This window comes from Canis lupus, chromosome 3 (assembly GCF_003254725.2).
Source record: "Canis lupus dingo isolate Sandy chromosome 3, ASM325472v2, whole genome shotgun sequence".
Taxonomy (NCBI): Eukaryota; Metazoa; Chordata; class Mammalia; order Carnivora; family Canidae; genus Canis; species Canis lupus.
In genome coordinates this window covers 45,962,505-45,981,080 of record NC_064245.1, presented here as the reverse complement: position 1 = coordinate 45,981,080, position 18,576 = coordinate 45,962,505, and the positions used below count along the sequence as shown (strand labels likewise).

At 38.4% G+C, this 18,576-nt stretch overlaps 1 protein-coding gene across 10 annotated transcripts in view; it reads left to right on the top strand.

The window, feature by feature from the left end:
• MCTP2 (multiple C2 and transmembrane domain containing 2) overlaps positions 1 to 18,576 on the top strand; it is a 245,083-nt gene that overhangs the window by 79,750 nt on the left and 146,757 nt on the right. For all 10 annotated transcript variants that reach the window (XM_025437491.3, XM_035714286.2, XM_035714285.2 and 7 more), the window contains 3 exons: positions 13,120 to 13,262; positions 14,050 to 14,126; positions 14,634 to 14,745. In XM_025437491.3, the coding sequence (XP_025293276.1) occupies positions 13,120 to 13,262; positions 14,050 to 14,126; positions 14,634 to 14,745 (332 nt within the window). The remainder of the gene's footprint in view (positions 1 to 13,119; positions 13,263 to 14,049; positions 14,127 to 14,633; positions 14,746 to 18,576) is intronic.

The window sequence follows — 18,576 nt, the reverse complement described above, 5'->3', positions numbered from 1 at the left end:
ATGTGTTTTTCTGTTCAGATGCCAGCACCACACCAGTGTTACTGTATCAAAAGATCACAATCAGTACTCTTTTTTTTTTTTCAAAAATTGGGGTTTGCTTCACATTGGAGTACCTTCTCTGAACACCAGATGGCATGAAATCCCCGGCCTGCTGTGTGGGAGCCACAGGAACAGAGCTGGTGGGTGTATGAAAATGTTATTCAAGAGCAAACTTGAGACTTTCAGAGATGCAGACACCTATCCCAAATCACAGGTAGTGGTTGGCTTTTCTCCACTTGTTGAGTTTTTATAGCCTGCCAAGCTCCCATTGCAAGTAAGTGGAGCTGATTTTTGAAAGCTGTTTCTGTTCATTCCTTTCCCACTTGGATACAGAGCATCCTTGGTTGGCCGTGTTTATCCGTATAGCTTTTATTGTTTTCCCATTATGGAGCCCTTTCCTCTAGAGATTTTTGTTGTATTTTGTTTTGGAATGCCGTGCACCCTTACCAGCTTATTAGAAAGCTTTGATACTGTCCCATTTTTATAAAGTCAGTTAAGCTGTTCTTTCAGTAGGATCCTGTCCCAATTCCTATGAAGTGCCTTGAAAGCAAGACCAGCATGTTTCCTATATCTGATGCATGGGACAAATTGCTTTACATCCAGCTGAAGATCACTGACTTGTACTTAATGTAGCATGCATTCCATTTGGTTGAATGGGGCTTCCCTATAGTGAGTGGTTATTATCAGTTCACTTCTGTATCCATAGGCTATGTGCCCCATTGCAAGGTGTGCTTTAAGTAGGTGTTTTTTTTTTTTTTTTTTTTTTTTTTACTTAGTTTCATTGTGATGTTGATCTTATGTGTTCTGCTGCAGGCAGGCGGTGTGGGTGTTTTACACAGAGAGTGAAATTCAGAGGGTATGTTGGTATATTTCTGTATGTCCTGTGATTCACTTGTGGTGTAATTGGGATTTCAGCTCCCGCATTGTGTGGGTAGTCCTATCATGCCATCAAACCCCTAAGAGTCACAATGCACTGAATTTGAGACAGAAAGCACAGCATGCAAAGGTGAAGGGTGTAATTCCAGAGACCATCATCATGTAACAAGTTATCACAAACCTTAGCAACCCTTAACCACCACAGGCTCATGAATTCAGAGGGATGGGAATTTCTACAAGGCACACTGTGAATGGTTTCTCTTTGCCATGCACTGTTTGCAGTCTCTGCTGGGAAGACTTGGTAGGTTGAGAATGACTTGCCTATTGAGAGTGATCATCCCAAGGCTCAAAAGCCTGTTTATAGCAATGTTGGGAACCTGGGATGGCATGCTAGAAGACAAGATTATTCCACAAGAGCCCGCTCTGTGAAGCATGGGGCCTCAGACTTGTCACGCTGTTTATGTTGCTGCTGAGGCTCCAGGGCACAAGGCAGGTGCTATATCACCCTGTGTAGCCGGCCTCGGAAGGAAAACTGTGTGACTTTCTCCACACTACATTGACTGGAGTAGTCACCCACATTCAGAGGGATGGGATGGGTTACGCTTTAAAATTGCTCTTGTTTTGAAGGCCTGACAATGAAATGGATCTATATTTGAGGCTTGGCTCTGGGAACTTACTTACTTTCCTCCTCTTTAAAACAATAATGTAAATAGTCCTATCCCTTACAGTTTTTGGAGGATTAAATGAGAACATGCCTGTTGTTAATGTTATTACAAAGCTTCAGTCCTTTGTCTCCTCTCCGTGGAGGCTGCTGTCTCATTAGATTTATTTATTATTATTTTTTAAAGATTTTATTTGTTTATTCTTAAGAGACACAGAGAGAGAGAGGCAGAGACATAAGCAGAGGGAGAAGCAGGCTCCCTGCAGGAAGCCTATTGCGGGACTCGATCCCAGGACCCCAGAAACACGCCCTGAGCCAAAGGTGGACACTCAACCACTGAGCCACCCGGGTGTCCCAGTTTCATTAGATTTAAATTTATGCTCCAACAATAGCCTGCACTGAGGACAGTTTTAGTATTTGTATTAATAGAAGGGAGAACTTTAGGGTATTCATAATTGTGTATGCTTTGGTAGTGTGGGTTTCTAGAACACCCAGAGCTGACAGTCCTACAGATCTGGTAGGTTGTACCCTTGGCAGAGACTGAACATTTCCATTCTATGGTTATGTAGCTAACTCTTGTCTTCTTTCTTTCCCTGATCCCCTTTATAGTCTCTTTATGTGGCTGCATCCTAGTCACTGGCTCCCCTCTCCTTTTCTTTATTCCATTAGGCCTTTTTCTAACTTTACCTGGACTCTTCCCTATTTGATGTTGCAGGGACAATCCTGCATGATACATGAAGCAGAAGTTCACACCTTTGTGTGCTTTGGATCACCTGATCAAGAAAGGGGTGCAAACATCTCTTAATGACCACCTCATCAAAAGCCAATTTGTCCAGTAATCTGTTCACCAAATGGTCTATTTATTGACTTACTGAATTCATCAGTATATTGACAATGTTTTCTTTTTCTTTCTTTTTTAAAAAATATTTATTTATTCATGAGAGACACAGAGAAAGAGGCAGAGACACAGGCAAAGGGAGAAGCAGAGCTCCTTGTGGGGACTGCAATGTGGGACTTGATCCCCAGACCCCCAAAATCATGACCCAAGCCAAAGGCAGATGCTCAACCACTGAGCCACGCAGGTGCCCCAACAATTTTTTCTTCTAATCTATATTTATAAATTTGCATGTATAAAGTTATCAGATGAGAACTTTTCAAAACAGCTGAAGGTCTCTGGGTCATATCAGTTAATCGGTTTATGAAAACAGCATTTTAAATAATTTGTCTCAGGCAAAAAAAAAAAGAAAAAAAAAGAAGGAGTGATGGGATATGCCTTGGCCTAGGCTGCAGATCCCAGAAAGGGGATGACTAAGGACAGAGAAGGAGAGGATATTAAGGGGAAGACAGATGGGGAGGGATGTGTGTGGGGTAGGTGGGGCTGAAGGAAGTTTAGGGAGGCCATGTACGAGGATGCATCTGAAGGTCCCAGGAGGACTTTACTTTCAACATCTCTGTTATGCTCCATTATTTATACAAACTATAAATAGTCAAAATAAAGAAGTTCTGGTAAAACTTTATAAGTAGTTAAAATAAACAAGTTTGGTATAACTGGTAAGTTCAGATCATTCATCCCACTGTAAGTTGGTCATTGGAAATTGTTTCAGACACTGGATTTTGGTAAATTGCTTGAAGCTGTTACACTGAAGCGTCCATCCACGGGCAGGTCTTGACCAAAGTGCCATTGAGATGTTATAGATGGCAAGTTCCCTTAGAGGAGAGGAATCAATCATATTCAGGAGAAAACTTCAGGAATAGTTCGCCCAAGATGTGCTAAGTGGTAGAACACATACAGACAAATTTGAAGATGGTTGGGTAGGAAACTGTTCTTTTGTGGTTGTTAACAAGAGAACAGCTCCAGGAAGCGTGCAGCCACCACGTACAGAATGATGTGCCAGGGTAATTCTGGGAATAAGCATGTTCCCTTAACTTAATTGTAGTGGATGAAATGTGGCTTGGAATTGTGCGAGACTTGAACATACTGCTATCTTAAGTAATATGAAGTTTGCTCTACCTAGGAAAAGTTGTTTCTTCTTTCCCATGTGACTGAGGAAAAATACTCTGCATTTTCATAATGCCCATTATAGTTTCTGAAGGTCAGTTTAGAGAGTAACATTGGGACAGGAATTGATGTAGAAACCCCAGCTTAACTGCTAGGGGGCAGCAGCAGCTGTTGAAAAATCATCACTAGCTGTTTTTCTGGAAAACATTTCTATCTCTTATTTAGCTGGCCTCAAAGAAAGTCAGAACTTATGCATCCCCTATAAAAATGGCTCAGTGTTGGTTGTTTTTCTGGTAGGGAGAAAAATTCTAAGTATGTATAATATTGAGAATATTCTAAATGTATGTTTATAAATAGTTTAAATATCGCTTCTCTTAAGCCAGAGGATAAGAAAAACATCAAATTTATACTTTTCATGTTCCCAAATACTGTTTATACAGGATGAGTTCATCGATGTGTATCTCAGTTTCTCTAAAGACTTGGGAAATAACTGTTGGCTTGAATTAACTCTTAAAAACTGACAAAAGTTATCAGATATAACAAAATGTGAACTTAATGTAAAAATGTGGAGATAATTTCTTTTCACAAACAAACAGCTACTCTGAGAAATGCATTTAATTAGAAAACTTTCTAGCCTGACAACCTTTCTTTTGAAGAAACTGTATGGCTGAAGTGTTTTAGCTTGGCAAATGAGCTTTGCTGTTAGCAAAGAAAAGGAGGTTTTTTCCTACGAATATTACTTCTGCATGGATTTGTTTTTTTTTTTTAATAAGTTTATTTTTTATTGGTGTTCAATTTTTTTAATAAGTTTATTTTTTATTGGTGTTCAATTTTTTTTAATAAGTTTATTTTTTTATTGGTGTTCAATTTGCCAACATATAGAATAACACTCAGTGCTCATCCCATCAAGTGCCCCCCTCAGTGCCTATCACCCAGTCACCCCAACCCCCCGCCTACCTCCCTTTCCACCACCCCTAGTTTGTTTCCGAGAGTTAGGAGTCTCTCATGTTCTGTCTCCCTTTCTGATATTTCCCACTCATTTTTTCTCCTTTCACCTTTATTCCCTTTCACTATTTTTTATATGCCCCAAATGAATGAGACCATATAATGTTTGTCCTTCTCCAACTGACTTATTTCACTCAGCGTAATACCCTCCAGTTCCATCCACGTCGAAGCAAATGGTGGGTATTTGTCGTTTCTAATGGCTGAGGAATATTCCAGTGTATACATAGACCACATCTTCTTTATCCATTCATCTTTCGATGGACACCGAGGCTCCTTCCACAGTTTGGCTATTGTGGACGTTGCTGCTATAAACATCGGGGTGCAGGTGTCCCGGCGTTTCATTGCATCTGTATCTTTGGGGTAAATCCCCAGCAGTGCAATTGCTGGGTCATAGGGCAGATCTATTTTTAACTCTTTGAGGAACCTCCACACAGTTCTCCACAGTGGCTGCACCAGTTCACATTCCCACCAGCAGTGCAAGAGGGTTCCCCTTTCTCCACATCCTCTCCAACATTTGTTGTTTCCTGTGTTTTTCATTTTCACCATTGTCACTGGTGTGAGGTGGTATCTCATTGTGGTTTTGATTTGTATTTCCCTGATGGCAAGTGATGCAGAGCATTTTCTCATGTGCATGTTGGCCATGTCTATGTCTTCGTCTGTGAGATTTCTGTTCATGTCTTTTGCCCATTTTATGATTGCATTGTTTGTTTCTTTGCTGTCGAGTTTAATAAGTTCTTTATAGATCTTGGATACTAGCCCTTTATCTGATATGTCATTTGCAAATATCTTCTCCCATTCTGTAGGTTGTCTTTTAGTTTTGTTGACTGTATCTTTTGTTGTGCAAAAGCTTCTTATCTTGATGAAATCCCAATAGTTCATTTTTGCTTTTGCTTCTCTTGCCTTCGTGGATGTGTCTTGCAAGAAGTTACTGTGGCCAAGTTCAAAAAAGGTGTTGCCTGTGTTCTCCTTTAGGATTTTGATGGAATCTTGTCTCACATTTAGATCTTTTATCCATTTTGAGCTTAGCTTTGTGTGTGGTGCAAGAGAGTGGTCTAGTTTCATTCTTCTGCATGTGGATGTCCAATTTTCCCAGCACCATTTATTGAAGAGACTGTCTTTTTTCCAGGGATAGTCTTTCCTCCTTTGTCGAATATTAGTTGACCATAAAGTTGAGGGTCCACTTTTGGATTCTCTATTCTGTTCCATTGATCTATGTGTCTGTTTTTGTGCCAGTACCACACTGTCTTGATGACCACAGCTTGGTAGTACAACCTGAAATCTGGCATTGTGATGCCCCCGGCTTTGGTTTCTTTTTTAATATTCCCCTGGCTATTCGGGGTCTTTTCTGATTCCACACAAATCTTAAAATAATTTCTTCCAACTCTCTGAAGAAAGTCCATGGTATTTTGATAGGGATTTCTGCATGGATTTGTATTGCAAGTTAGGAATGCTAGTTTTTAAGAACTATATTATGTATCTATGTACCAATATACACATAAATGACCATTAAGTTGATTTGTAGAAATATATTTTTGGGCACAAGGGAGACTGATATGTTATTGATTGAAGAAAGGTAAAAATATAATATGAAGGATGGTTCCTTTTTTTTTTTTTTTTTGGATGGTTCCTTTTTAAAAGGTTTTACTTAATTATCAGAGAGAGAGAAAGAAAGTGAGTAGGGGGAGGGGCAGAGGGAGAGGGAGAAAGAGAATCTCAAGCTGACTCCTCAATGAGCGAGGAGCCCAACATGGAGCTTGAACTTATGACCCCAAGATCATGATCTGAGCCAAAACCAACCAGTCAGAAGATCAACTGATGGAGCCACACAGGATCCCCAAGCCTGGTTCCTTTTTGTAAAAAGTGTGTGAGTGTGCATGTAAAGTCTAGGAACGTATCACAATATTACTAGATGGTAATAATTTTCTTTCCTTTAATGCATTTGAATATCTGCTTTTTCTCTTGTGCCCATGAGTTATATTATAAAAAGCAAAGAGAAGTTGTTTGTAATTAGAGCTTCAGTGCAGATTTATTTTATTTGCATGTTAGATTGATTCTTGAGCCAGTCAACGTGATATGGTCTATTCTACTTATCAGTTCTCCTGTTACTTCTGACCATTTTTTATAACTCTCAAAATGTGGTAGTAGATAAATAGAATGCCAAGAGAACCAATATGGTTCTTTTTTAAGAAATATGGTTCTTGATCACTCTTTCCTTATGATGGACTAGAGTTGTTTTTTGTCCATCTCACTGAGCTGTCATTTCCATTGATTATATTTGCAAAACGATCTGAAATCCTCAGTGAATAACATTAGGACTGTAGGTAGAGTGGTAGCCAATACTTATGAATACTTAGGGCTTTTTAGTTTTTTAATGCAATTCTTTCTTTCCAGGAAAGCTCAGATTGTTTTAGGGAAATGTTCTCAAACCACATTGGATCTTGTAAGAAGTATGTAAGGAATTTTCTGTTCAAGTTCTGCAGAGAAAAGGTGATATGGATTTCACAGCTTTAAAGATGGCAATAGAAGGGACATTACAGAGACAAATTGGTATTTGTTATTTTAGATAGGTAAAATAAATGTATATTTAATACATATATTGTTCTATACTCACCCTTTTTAAATTAATTGGGCAATAATACTAAAAATAATAGCAATTGCAATGAGACTTTCTTGTAAATGGCTGGAGTATATGGATTCATTCAGTTCTTGAGATAATCCTGAGGTTGGTATGTATTTTTTAAAGATTTTTCTTATTTATTTGAGAGAGAGAAAGAGAGAGAGCATGAGTGGAGGAGAGGGGCAGAGGGAGAAGCAGACTCCCCACTGAGCAGGGAGCCCCATGAGGGGCTCCATCCCAGGACCCTGAGTTCATGACCAGAGCTAAAGACAGATGCTTAACTGACTGAGCCACCCAGGCCCCTGAGGTTGAAATATTTTTTATAAACAGGTGAAACTAGCCATAAGGATACTGAGTAAAATTGCCCAAGAAAAGAAGTGGGGTTTTACAAAGAGGAAGTTATGATAAAGGAAAGTATGAAATTTTCATCCCTATGCCATCTTATTTCAAATATCATCCAGTCATTGATCACATATTTATAATACTTCTACTGTGCACATTTGACAAATATTGGGCATACATCTTACCTTCTAGAGCCTTGAATTTGAGGAATCTAATATTATGTTCACAGAGGCTCCAAGGAAAAGTTTTTTTTTTTTTTTATGTTTAAATCATTTCCTGAAATACAGAGTAGAAAAGTTTTGAGCTGTTTGTGTTGTTGTTGTCTTAACGTGGTTCATGGTTTTAGTGAAGTTCAGTATTCTGTCCACTGAAATTCCAGGGAAGGAAGTGGTAAACAGCTTCTCCCAGTGGTTTTGATGACCTAACACTTTCAGTCCACGGAGCATCCCTGCAGGTGACATTCTGCGGAGCATGCTCAGTGAAGCCCTGTATTGCCTCCTCTGATGGTCCGGGTGCAGCATTTTGCTCGGCCCCCAACTCCCTGGGGCTGCCTTATCTCGAGCACCAGGTTTTCTTGCTTTCCCTAGTTTCTTCTGCCTCCTTCATTATAAGCGGCTGCCAGATTTATATTTCTTAAGCTTGGCTCTGATCATTTTTACTTTCCTGTTCCATACCTAAACCTGACTTTCCTTCCCTCCTCACACTGAAATAATTCCAGATGGACAAAAGACTTATATACATAAATGAAAAAATACAAGATCAGAGGAAGGAAACATAGCTGAACTTATTTAAAATCTTACAGTGAGAACATTTCTTCCAAGCAAGATGTTAAACTACAAAGCCATAAATAAAACTTTGGTAAATTTGACTAAATAAAAGTGAAAAAAAATTATTGCAAGAAATAGCTTAAGCATAAACAAATTATGACAAGATTTATAACCAATAGCTGATTTCCTTGATTAAAGACTCATTCAAATCCTGAAGCAAATAACAAACTATGAGACCTTAGAAAAATGGACAAATGATATGAATGCGAATTTCCCTGACCAAGAAATACAAAGGCAGGTCACTAAAATACAAAAGATCCTAAACTTTATTCAAAATGTCAAAGTTAGAGAAAAATTGAGATACTATTTTTCCACCTGCTGTTCTTTTAAAATAAAGGCACATAATAACATCCAGTTTGAGGAGCATGCAGAGAAACAAAAACAAGTACAAAACATATACTTTTGGCGGGAATGTAAATTTGATGAACTTTGGAAGAGCCATTTGACAATGTCTATGCAAACCAGAAAGGGCACATATTTATGTGCCTGGCAGTTTTTCCAAAGTTAAAAATTTCCTCTGAATATACTCACTTATGCAGTCCAAGAGAGTCATACAAGAATGCTTATTATAGTATTGATGGTACTAGTTAAAAAAAGTGGAAGTGATGTAAATATCCATTATTTGGTGGCTAGTGATGTAAGTAATGAAAATTTAAGCAGTGGATTAAAAAAAATACCTGGTGAACCTGTATTGCTTTAATTGTGAAAGCATGAAGTCCAATGCATGTAATATGATTACACCTGCGTTAAAATCAATTTTTGTATCTTTTTTCCTATACTAAACCTATGAAACCAGCCCATTAGAGGAATGAGAATGAGGAAAGTCAGAGTCAGAATAGAGATTCTCTTTTTCATTTCATACCTTTCCAAGACCTGTGCATGTTTTATGTGTGTTAAGAAGTTTTTTAAAAAGGGCACGTGGGTGGCTCAGTGGTTGAGCATCTGCCTTTGGCTCAGGTGGTAGTCCTGGGGTCCTGAGATCGAGTTCCATATTAGGCTCCTTGCTGGGAGCCTGCTTCTCCCTCTGCTATGTCTCTGCCTCTCTGTGTGTCTCATGAATAAATACATAAAATCTTTAAAAAAAATTAAAAAAAAAGAAATTAAAGAAAAAAAACCAAGAAAGACAAAAACACCCTGTATTTCTTACCGAACAAAACTAAATTCCTTATTTTGTTATTTTAAAGCACTTTGACCCTGGAGGTGCCTGAGTGGCTCAGATGTTGAGCATCTGCTTTCCACTCAGGCCATGATCTCAGGGTCCTGGGATCAAACCCCACTTTGGGCTCCTGCTCAGTTGGGCATCTTCTCCCTCTGCCTGTCTTCCTGCTTGTGTTCTCTTTGTCTCTGTCTCTCAAATAAATAAATAAATAAATAAATAAAAATCTAAAAAAAAAAAAAAGTAAGTAAAGCACTTTGGCTTGGTTCAAATCTGCCTTTTCAATTTTATTTCTCATTGTATTTTTTCTCACTTAATGTCCAGATCAGTTGAAATGCTTACTTGGCGCCACACAGATCTTGCCATTTGGGTCTCCTTCCTGCTCCCCAGCTTCACTGCCATTTTCTCCTGCTAAAATGACCTCAGATCTTCTCCGTGTGTTCGGGTCCACCCATATTTCTACCAGCACCTTTTTTTCCAGACTCCACGGCCACCCCAGCTTGGGCTCATCTCTTCTACCTGTGAGCTGTTACCACCTCTGAGTTCAGTTCTATTTTGATACTTACCCCCTAGTTATATTTATGGTGTCCCTGCTGCCCGCCAGGTACAGGAGACTGGACTGAAGCAGGATCTGGGACTCATTTACCTTGGTGACCCCTGCCCCCCATCGTGCCGAGCCCTGGGGCAGCCTCTGAAATCAGCCTTCAGGGTTTGTAGCACGTGAGCAGTGTCAGCAGGCCTGGCAGGTAGAGTCCAGGGAGGGTTGGCCGAGCGTCATGTCACTGAGTAGGAGCAGAAGTAAGGACATCCGCACATTGTGGGCACGAGGGTCGGAGGACCCGTGAAGGGCTGTGAGCCTGTCTCGGCAAGCATCGAACCCCCATGTGTTTGGAGTGCGGCAGGAAACTCAGACCCTTGATGCTTACCATCTTGATCTTCCGAGTCCGAGGTTGTGTGACCCCCACTGGGTCCACAAGGGCAGAATCAGTGGCCCCATCAGGACGGGGGCGCCCGTCTGGCCTCCTGGCCTCATTCTCCTCCCAGAGCACCACACCACCTCTTTCTTCCAAGGAGCCTCATTGTTGGTGAAGGTCCCAGTGAAAAAAAGGTTAAAGTCCACCCATTCAGGTGTCATCTCATCATTTGTATAATCGGGGAGTTGCATTCCTGAGCAGCCGACCCCTTTTCAGAACCTGCCTAGTTGAGATGTCACTTCCCTGACAGTGAGGCACTTAGGCTCACGGAGAAAAATCACAATGTGCTCCCTCCCTTTCTCAAATTTTCCCTAACAATTAATGCCACACTAACTTGACACTCTCTTTCCTTGTTTGGCTTTGTAAACCCTGGTCCCTTTTTCTATTAATTCCAGACATTAATATTTTCTTTCACGCAACTGACGCCATTCACCCGTGAAACCGTTTGAACATTATGTAGCTGTCAAGATGCCTGGGGATTACCCAGTATGCTTTGCCTGTGAGAAAGTGACACCACCGAGGTCTGGTTTTGAGATGTTTATTTTGAGAGTACGCTGACAAGCATGAAGTCCCGATCCCAGAGTGGCAATTTCATTTAATTAAAGGCCTCTTTTTATTATAGTTTTCCCCCCACATTTTTTTTTATATATATATCAGAATGATTGTTAAAGTCTGACTTGCCAGAGGTGTTCTCTTGTACTATAAAAGGGAGTGAAGGGGGCGGGGGTGCATTGCTCACTCACTAGTGACTATTCCACTGAATGGCTGTGAATGCATTCCTTTTTACTGTCCTGTTCAGAGCTGCCAGTTGACATGGTGTGCATGTGTGTGTATGTGTCTGCGTGTGTCCAAGTTTAAAATAAAGACTGCTGGGCTTCTGTCCCTGTGTTGCCAAACTTAAAACGTGAGAGTTGAGTACATTGCGTATTTGTATATGCTTGCGATTTAATTTCTTGGTCTTGAAGTTAGAAGTCTTACCATACTGGAAGGCTACCAGCCGAATTATACCTTGGTTAATCTATTGAGGCTTTTAAAAAATGCACAGTATCTTACTTTATTGCGAAATTTCTTTCTGTTCAAATAGTTGGGGAGGGTATTGCACTTGTGTTCAGTAATTTTTAATACAGCAGCTAAATAAAAACCTGAAAAAGGAGCTAACGAAAAGAAAAGCTTAAGGTAATTAAGGAGGGCATTACTGATTTGGTAAATGTTTGCAACAGAGTGGCCTAATTAATTTTTGAGATGATACCTTAGACTATTTTGGCTTGACTTTATAGTAGGAATTCACGTCCATAAATATATGGGGGCCTGTGTTGGGCACTGTCCACGGCATGCAGATATATATATTATATTATATTATATTATATTTTATTTTATTTTATTTTATTTTATTTTATTTTATTTTATTTTATTTTATATTATATATATTATATATGCAGATTATATATAATATATATATCTTACACATATATCCATCCCAGATATATTTACCCAACAGGTAAAACAGACTGTTGGTCTTTGGACACTGAATCATGTTGTCTGTTTCACAGTTAATTACAATATCATAACTCCTGAAATTAGATTTTTTTCTTTCTTTGTGACATTATTGGCTGGCCTTCGGCTATCTCCTCACTGATTGTTCATTCCTTTGTGCCTTCTTTATTCATCATTCACTGGGTAACACTGCACTAGTATGTCCCAAGTATTCAAGTATGACGGCATGCTTGCAGGTGTGCAACAGACCTGCAAAACACAGAATTCATGGTTTCTGTTTACAGTGCTCTTCCCCACCCCCATCCTGCTGCCCCTCAGCTGATCTGAAATTGTGGAGGAGGGTTTGACATCAGCCCTTCTTTCTGCTTTGGATATAGTGGCTGGAGAGATATTATTCATTCTCTTTGGTGTCTGTTTCAAAGCTCCCCAGGAAGAGCTGGGCGGGTCAGGGGTGTTGGCCCTGAGGCCAGCGGAGGGCCTGGCTGGTGTGGCTGTTCCCCCAGCCAGGGCCAAACAATGCTCGCTGGCTTTACTGCAGGTGCAGGAGGCAGCAGAGAATGACAACTTTGTCAATTTAATCTCTATGCTCCCCGTTCTAGTCTTTCGTCCTCTTGCCCCATCTTTTGAGCCAGTGGTTCCAGAGATGGATTTATTTATTATGATTACATTCTAAAGTACAGATTTCTGTTGAGTCAGACCTCTGGCCAAGTGTTTGAAAATAGTTTCTTTCCCTTTTCACTGACTTGCTGCCATTCTTGGGAGGGGTTGGTTTCTCCTCAGGATTCCTGACACCGTTGGCTGGTGCCGGTGGATTTTGTGTCTTGAATTTTTGTGGCTAATGTAGTGATGACATAACCCAGAATGAAATGTAACAGAAAAAGCTGAAGGAGCCCATTTGTATTATGCCACTGAGGGCAAAGAAGGATCAGTCATTTACCCCAAATTGTTTCATTTTTCTCTCCTTGCCCCCTCTGGGGCCTTCAGTCCATGCACGGGGAGACATTTGTTCTGGGCGTGCTCCGTGAAATGCTTTGAGCCAGGGGAGTGTGGAAAGAATCCTTAGTTAACGGAGATCCTGGGCTTTTACGTATATTTTTAAAACCTGTCTTGCTCTCTTTTTTCTTTAAAGGCACGAGCGATCCCTATGTGAAATTTAAGCTGAATGGGAAGACGCTGTACAAAAGTAAAGTCATATATAAGAACTTGAACCCAGTTTGGGATGAGATAGTTGTACTTCCAATTCAAAGCCTTGATCAAAAGCTACGTGTGAAGGTAATCACAGATGGCTTTCAAATCTGCTCTTTTATTAAAAGCATTGATTTCTCAGCAATCTTTGCCCCCTTAAAAAGGCAACGTTCCCAAATTCCTTTATTATTATTAAGCTCTGGGTAAAACATCTTAGAGAAGAAGGGATTATTTATACCTTCCATTGAAACTATATGTTTTTCTCAGATCAGTGGTGTATACTCCACAGAAAATCAGAGTGAAAATAATATCTCCATTGATTGTATTTAAACTTACTGCACGTGGAAGAATTATTACTGCTGGTATAGTGGCGACAAGAAGGAAAGCCTTTCTCATTAGGAATAACTTTATACTTAATAGAGCTTTAAGCTACTGGTTGTAAGCATCAATTGCTCTAACATCTGGGTTAAAGCTGCATGAGTTGAATGCAGGATGGGATTGCTATAGAATATTTAGCAAATTTCTATTTAATTGGCAGATCTGCTCACCGTGGAAAATACTAAATCTTAATGAGAGACCATTTAAACTACAGGGACTGATCCATTGTGCATAACATTTTAGTGCATATGAATACTGCCTTAAGAGTATTTTCTGCTGTTGTTTTGGTGGTAGTAGGCAAAATGGGCAAGTTTGCATAATCTTTGTTCTTGCCATCGGCATGCCCTAATTCTCCATTAACTGTACTGTGCAAATTATTTTTTGGGTCTAGAAGACTGAATTCAAAATTCCCAGCCAATTGCATTTATTAATAGTTCGATAAATTTACTTGGTTTACCGTATTAATTTGTGTTCCTGGTCTCTTCCCTCTTTGTAGGTATATGATCGAGATTTAACTACATCTGATTTCATGGGTTCTGCATTTGTCATTCTCAGAGATCTTGAGCTTAACAGGTATTGTATTTTTACCTTCTAATTGTTATTTTGAATTTTAGAGGGAACTCAAGATAATGTTAAGTGACATTTGTTTAGATCAAATGACAAAAAAAAGAAATCTGAATACATGAAAGAGTGCTTTAAAATGTGAATTTTCAATGATTTTATCATTTATCTCCCAAACATTAAATCTTCCACAATGCATTCTGAAATGTGTATTGGATTTTGAACTGTTAATATTCAGGTTCATTAACCTACCTAACCTAAAAATAAAACAAATATTTAAATTTTATTTGGGCAGTAAGGGAAAAGAATCCATTAACCAACTGTTGAATTAGGCAATGCCAAGCAGTTCCCCTACTCTGAAGATGGTTGGGTTATTTTTACCAGATCTGGTGCTTTTTAAAACTCCCGTCACAGGCTTATACAGAGGTAGGAGACTTTTTCTGTAATCTCTCGATGCATTATGAGACTACCTAGTACTGCCCATAAGTGCTTATGTTATTTGTTGCTTTTTGCTTATAGAACAACTGAACATATTTTAAAATTGGAAGACCCAAACAGTTTAGAAGAGGACATGGGAGTGATTGTGTTAAATTTGAGCCTAGTAGTAAAACAGGGTGATTTCAAGAGACATGTAAGTATGACTCTTTTGTTCTTTTCAAAGTTCTTCATTGCAATTGTCCTTTGATAACTGGGTTACCAGATGGCTGGCATTTTTTGGTAATTATTTTTGGAGGGAAACAAATAATTGTGCCAAGATGTAAAGTATCTATCTGTGGTTCTATGCATCCTTTCTTTTGGAACTCTGGAAAGAAAATCCTTTAAGGAATGATCTCAGCTTTGGCTAGGGATGCGGATGGTATTCCTATTATTAAAATGTATATTTTCTTAAGTGGTACGGTTTTCTTAAGTGGTACGGTTTCCATTAACTATTTTCTTAAGTACTGGGTGACCTAGACATTATTCAGTTATGCAAAGCAGTTCCCAGGATTTAATTATTATAGTGTACATTATTAAGGTGAACAAATACATATTTGTAGCATTCCAGTTTATTTTGTTTTCTTTTAGCTTCATATTTCCTGTTGAGAGTACTTTTGGGAAGATATAAATTTTAATATCCTCTGATCTATTATTACATGGATGTTTCTAGTTAATGCATGGCCTATTGAAGATCTCTCTAACACCAACAAAGCAATGGATTTTATGATGATTTGACTGAGACTCTGTTTTTATGAGAAAATATGTGAATACAAATCATAATCTTATTTTATATTCAGGGGTCAGACCTTATAATTCCAAGAATTAAAATAAGAACAAAAAGCATCTTTGATTGTAACTTACTTGAAAGGCGTTTTTAAAGCCAACTAAAATACCTACTTGGAAAAGGACTAGAATGTGTTCAAATTTAAGCATGTTTAGAATGTGGTAGGAAAATCTGAAGCCTATTTATAAATTAGGCTCCAGTAGTACTTCTTGAATTGAGTCAGTGGGGTCGATGAGGAGAATATTCTTCATTTTGACATCACCTTTGCTTTTAGTTGTAATTTATTTTCATGGTGAAAATCAGGACTGATTTACTAGTAAACTCACAGAAAATAGCAGAAAGGAATAGCAAAGCTGCACAGTGATTTTTCAGTTGCCAGAGAGTCAACTAAATCATCGCTATTTTTAATTTGAATTCTTTACTTGAAGCATTTACTTGACAGTAACTGGGGCAAAAAACCCTCCCATTTATTAATTTTTAAATAAATAGTACTTTTGAAACTTGAAACCTCAGTAAAGCTGATATTTTGATGTTAAAAGTACCTTTAATTGGTATTGAAAATAAACTTTTTTTTTTCCTATCCAACATAGTGAAGGAGAGGTTTCTTTAGCTTCTCTTAGCCTTGACAGTATTGCTACTAGATTCGGTGTCAGTGTGTGTAGTAGGTGGCTGGTTCCTTGAGCTGGATGCCATGCTAAAATAACATGCATTGCACATAAGTATCATTTGCCACCATGGAGCGATTGCTATCTGAGATGTTCTGAAAATTTTCTTATATATTTAAGTGGGGTTTGGAAAGTTGGATACTTTCTCATGAAAAGAGCTGCATATTTATTCCTGTTGTGAGTGTTTCTGTAGTATGTTGGATTATGTTTAACAGGCACATCGGCCCTTAAAATATTTTTAAATATTGCCAAAATTCAGAGTTTTAAAGTAATGCCAGTTTAGTTAAAAATTTATTTCAAATTGCAGAGGTGTTAATAATGGATGCTGCCCGAATTTGCTTTTATAAAACATCTCAAAGAATATCTTTTCAGAGTCCTAGGAGGAGCCACACTTGTCATCTTACTGAGTTCGACCACCCCCGACTTCTTTTTAAGAGTTTGCCAGACTGTGTATCTGCTTGCTCCTGTGCTTTCTCATTTTCTTTCTTCTTTGCTTGTCTGGAAGAGGTCTATTATACAACATATTTCTTGCATATATATTTTATGGGGCATTATAATATAGGAATCCTTGCCTATTCTCATTTATTCTGATCGGTAGTTTTTTTTTCTGTTTATATACTTGATCAAAGTATACCCAAGCAAGGAATAATCTAACCTATGCAGCGTGTATGGGGCCCTTTTGGATAGAGTGGGTATCAGAAAACATTTGCTCTTTTCATCAAGTGAATATTTAAAGACATTCTTAATGTGGGATTTTTAAATGGCAATAACTAACACTCAAGACTGGAAAGATAATAGATTATTCAACTGGGAATCATTTGTAAATTTCCATCATCTAATTTTTGTTGCCTTAGAACCAGGCTAACAAAAATCTGAACACAAGCAAAATGTCTATGAACTCACCCTCACATCCAGGGGTGTAAGTGTATATGGGTGTGGTGCTGAAGGCAGGTGTATTGGAAGGCAGGTGCTGGGTAGAAGGCTGACAAACCCACCAACTGGTTCTTTTTATTGGGTTATATTTAAAATTGTGGGCTTGGTCATCAGACTGCCTGGATTTGAATCCCAGCTCCACTACTTTCATGCTTTGGGAAGTTAAGTGATCAGGTCACATTCACAGAATTATTTAACCTCTTTCAACCACAATTTCCTCACATGTGAAATGGGGATTTAAAAAAAAAAACTATTTTACAGGAATGTGAAGATGGAGATTATGAAATCTAGTGTTTGGCATGTGGTAGGCTGTCAATATATGGTAGCTCTTAGTACCGTGGTAAGCAGACAGGATATTTATTTTCCATTAATTTCCTTACCTATTTTGTTTAATTTTTATGATTGTTAAAAAAAATCAGATGAGTTATATGTTAGAGAGCCCTAAATAGACATTTGTACCTATAAGATGCTAATTCATTTTGGTGGTTGTTTTGGGTGAAAATACTTGTTGTCATGATGTTGGGAAAATAGACAAGGAACTGACTTTAATACCCAGATTGTAGCATCTATAACTGTGTGTCACATGTAAATATCGGAACTCACAGTTTAACCAGGGGAAGTGCTTTATTTTAATAAAGAATATGTCCAAGTCATTTCTGCACCAGTGTTCCTAGTTGCTGGTCACTGGAAGGTAAGTGGATTTCCTCCCAAGAGTATTTATATTCTGGTTTCTAATTGATTGGGAAGACATATTGGCAAAGTGGATAGGTCATTTGCCTAAAGGTATTTTTTCCTTAAGCATAATAGTAAATGTGGTCTGCTCGATTAGATTCATAATTGTACTGTAATCTCCCAAATTTATCCAAGCTTTAACATCCAGTTAGCTGGCTAACCAGCCAGAGTAGAGCTTCGCAGTCCTGGACAGTGACAGGGGTAATGAGAGGATTTTGCTAGGGAAGAATTTTAATTGTAGATGAAATTCAGCAGCCTTAGCATGACAAATGAGAGATCAAAAGAGAACAGTGGTGAAGTTACTTGCTGTTCAGAAAATTTGTTCCTCCCTCCCTCCGTGCTATATAGCCTATTTTTCTTAATTGTGCAGAAACAGCTTGGATTTTTTCCATTATTATGAATATTGAGAGTTGCTCATTGAGGGCAAAAGGAATGATTTTTTTAATTATTGTTTTTTTTAGTATCTAAAAGTATGGAAGCCTAAACATGCATTCATATATTGTCCATAAACTTCTTAAACATTTTTAGAATACTATTGAATATTTCAAGTAGGAGAAATCTCCCTTTCCAATTTGCTTTTAGACCTGAAATTATAGAGCTTTAAGACAGTGAAAATCATTTAAAGGATCGAGAGCCTTCTCATACTAAGAACTGGTACTCGTAAAGATTGAGCAGTATTCATATGTTGCCGTCTCCTCATTATTGAATACTAGGAGAAAATGATGTCTCACAATCACAGAAATGTGATTTTCCTGTTTCTGTTTTCTTGATCAAATGTGTTGTCTCTGGAAACTGGGAATTCAGGTGTTAGTTGTTTGAATATAATATGCATATTTGGCTGATATAATAATAGAATGCTGTTATTAATGAT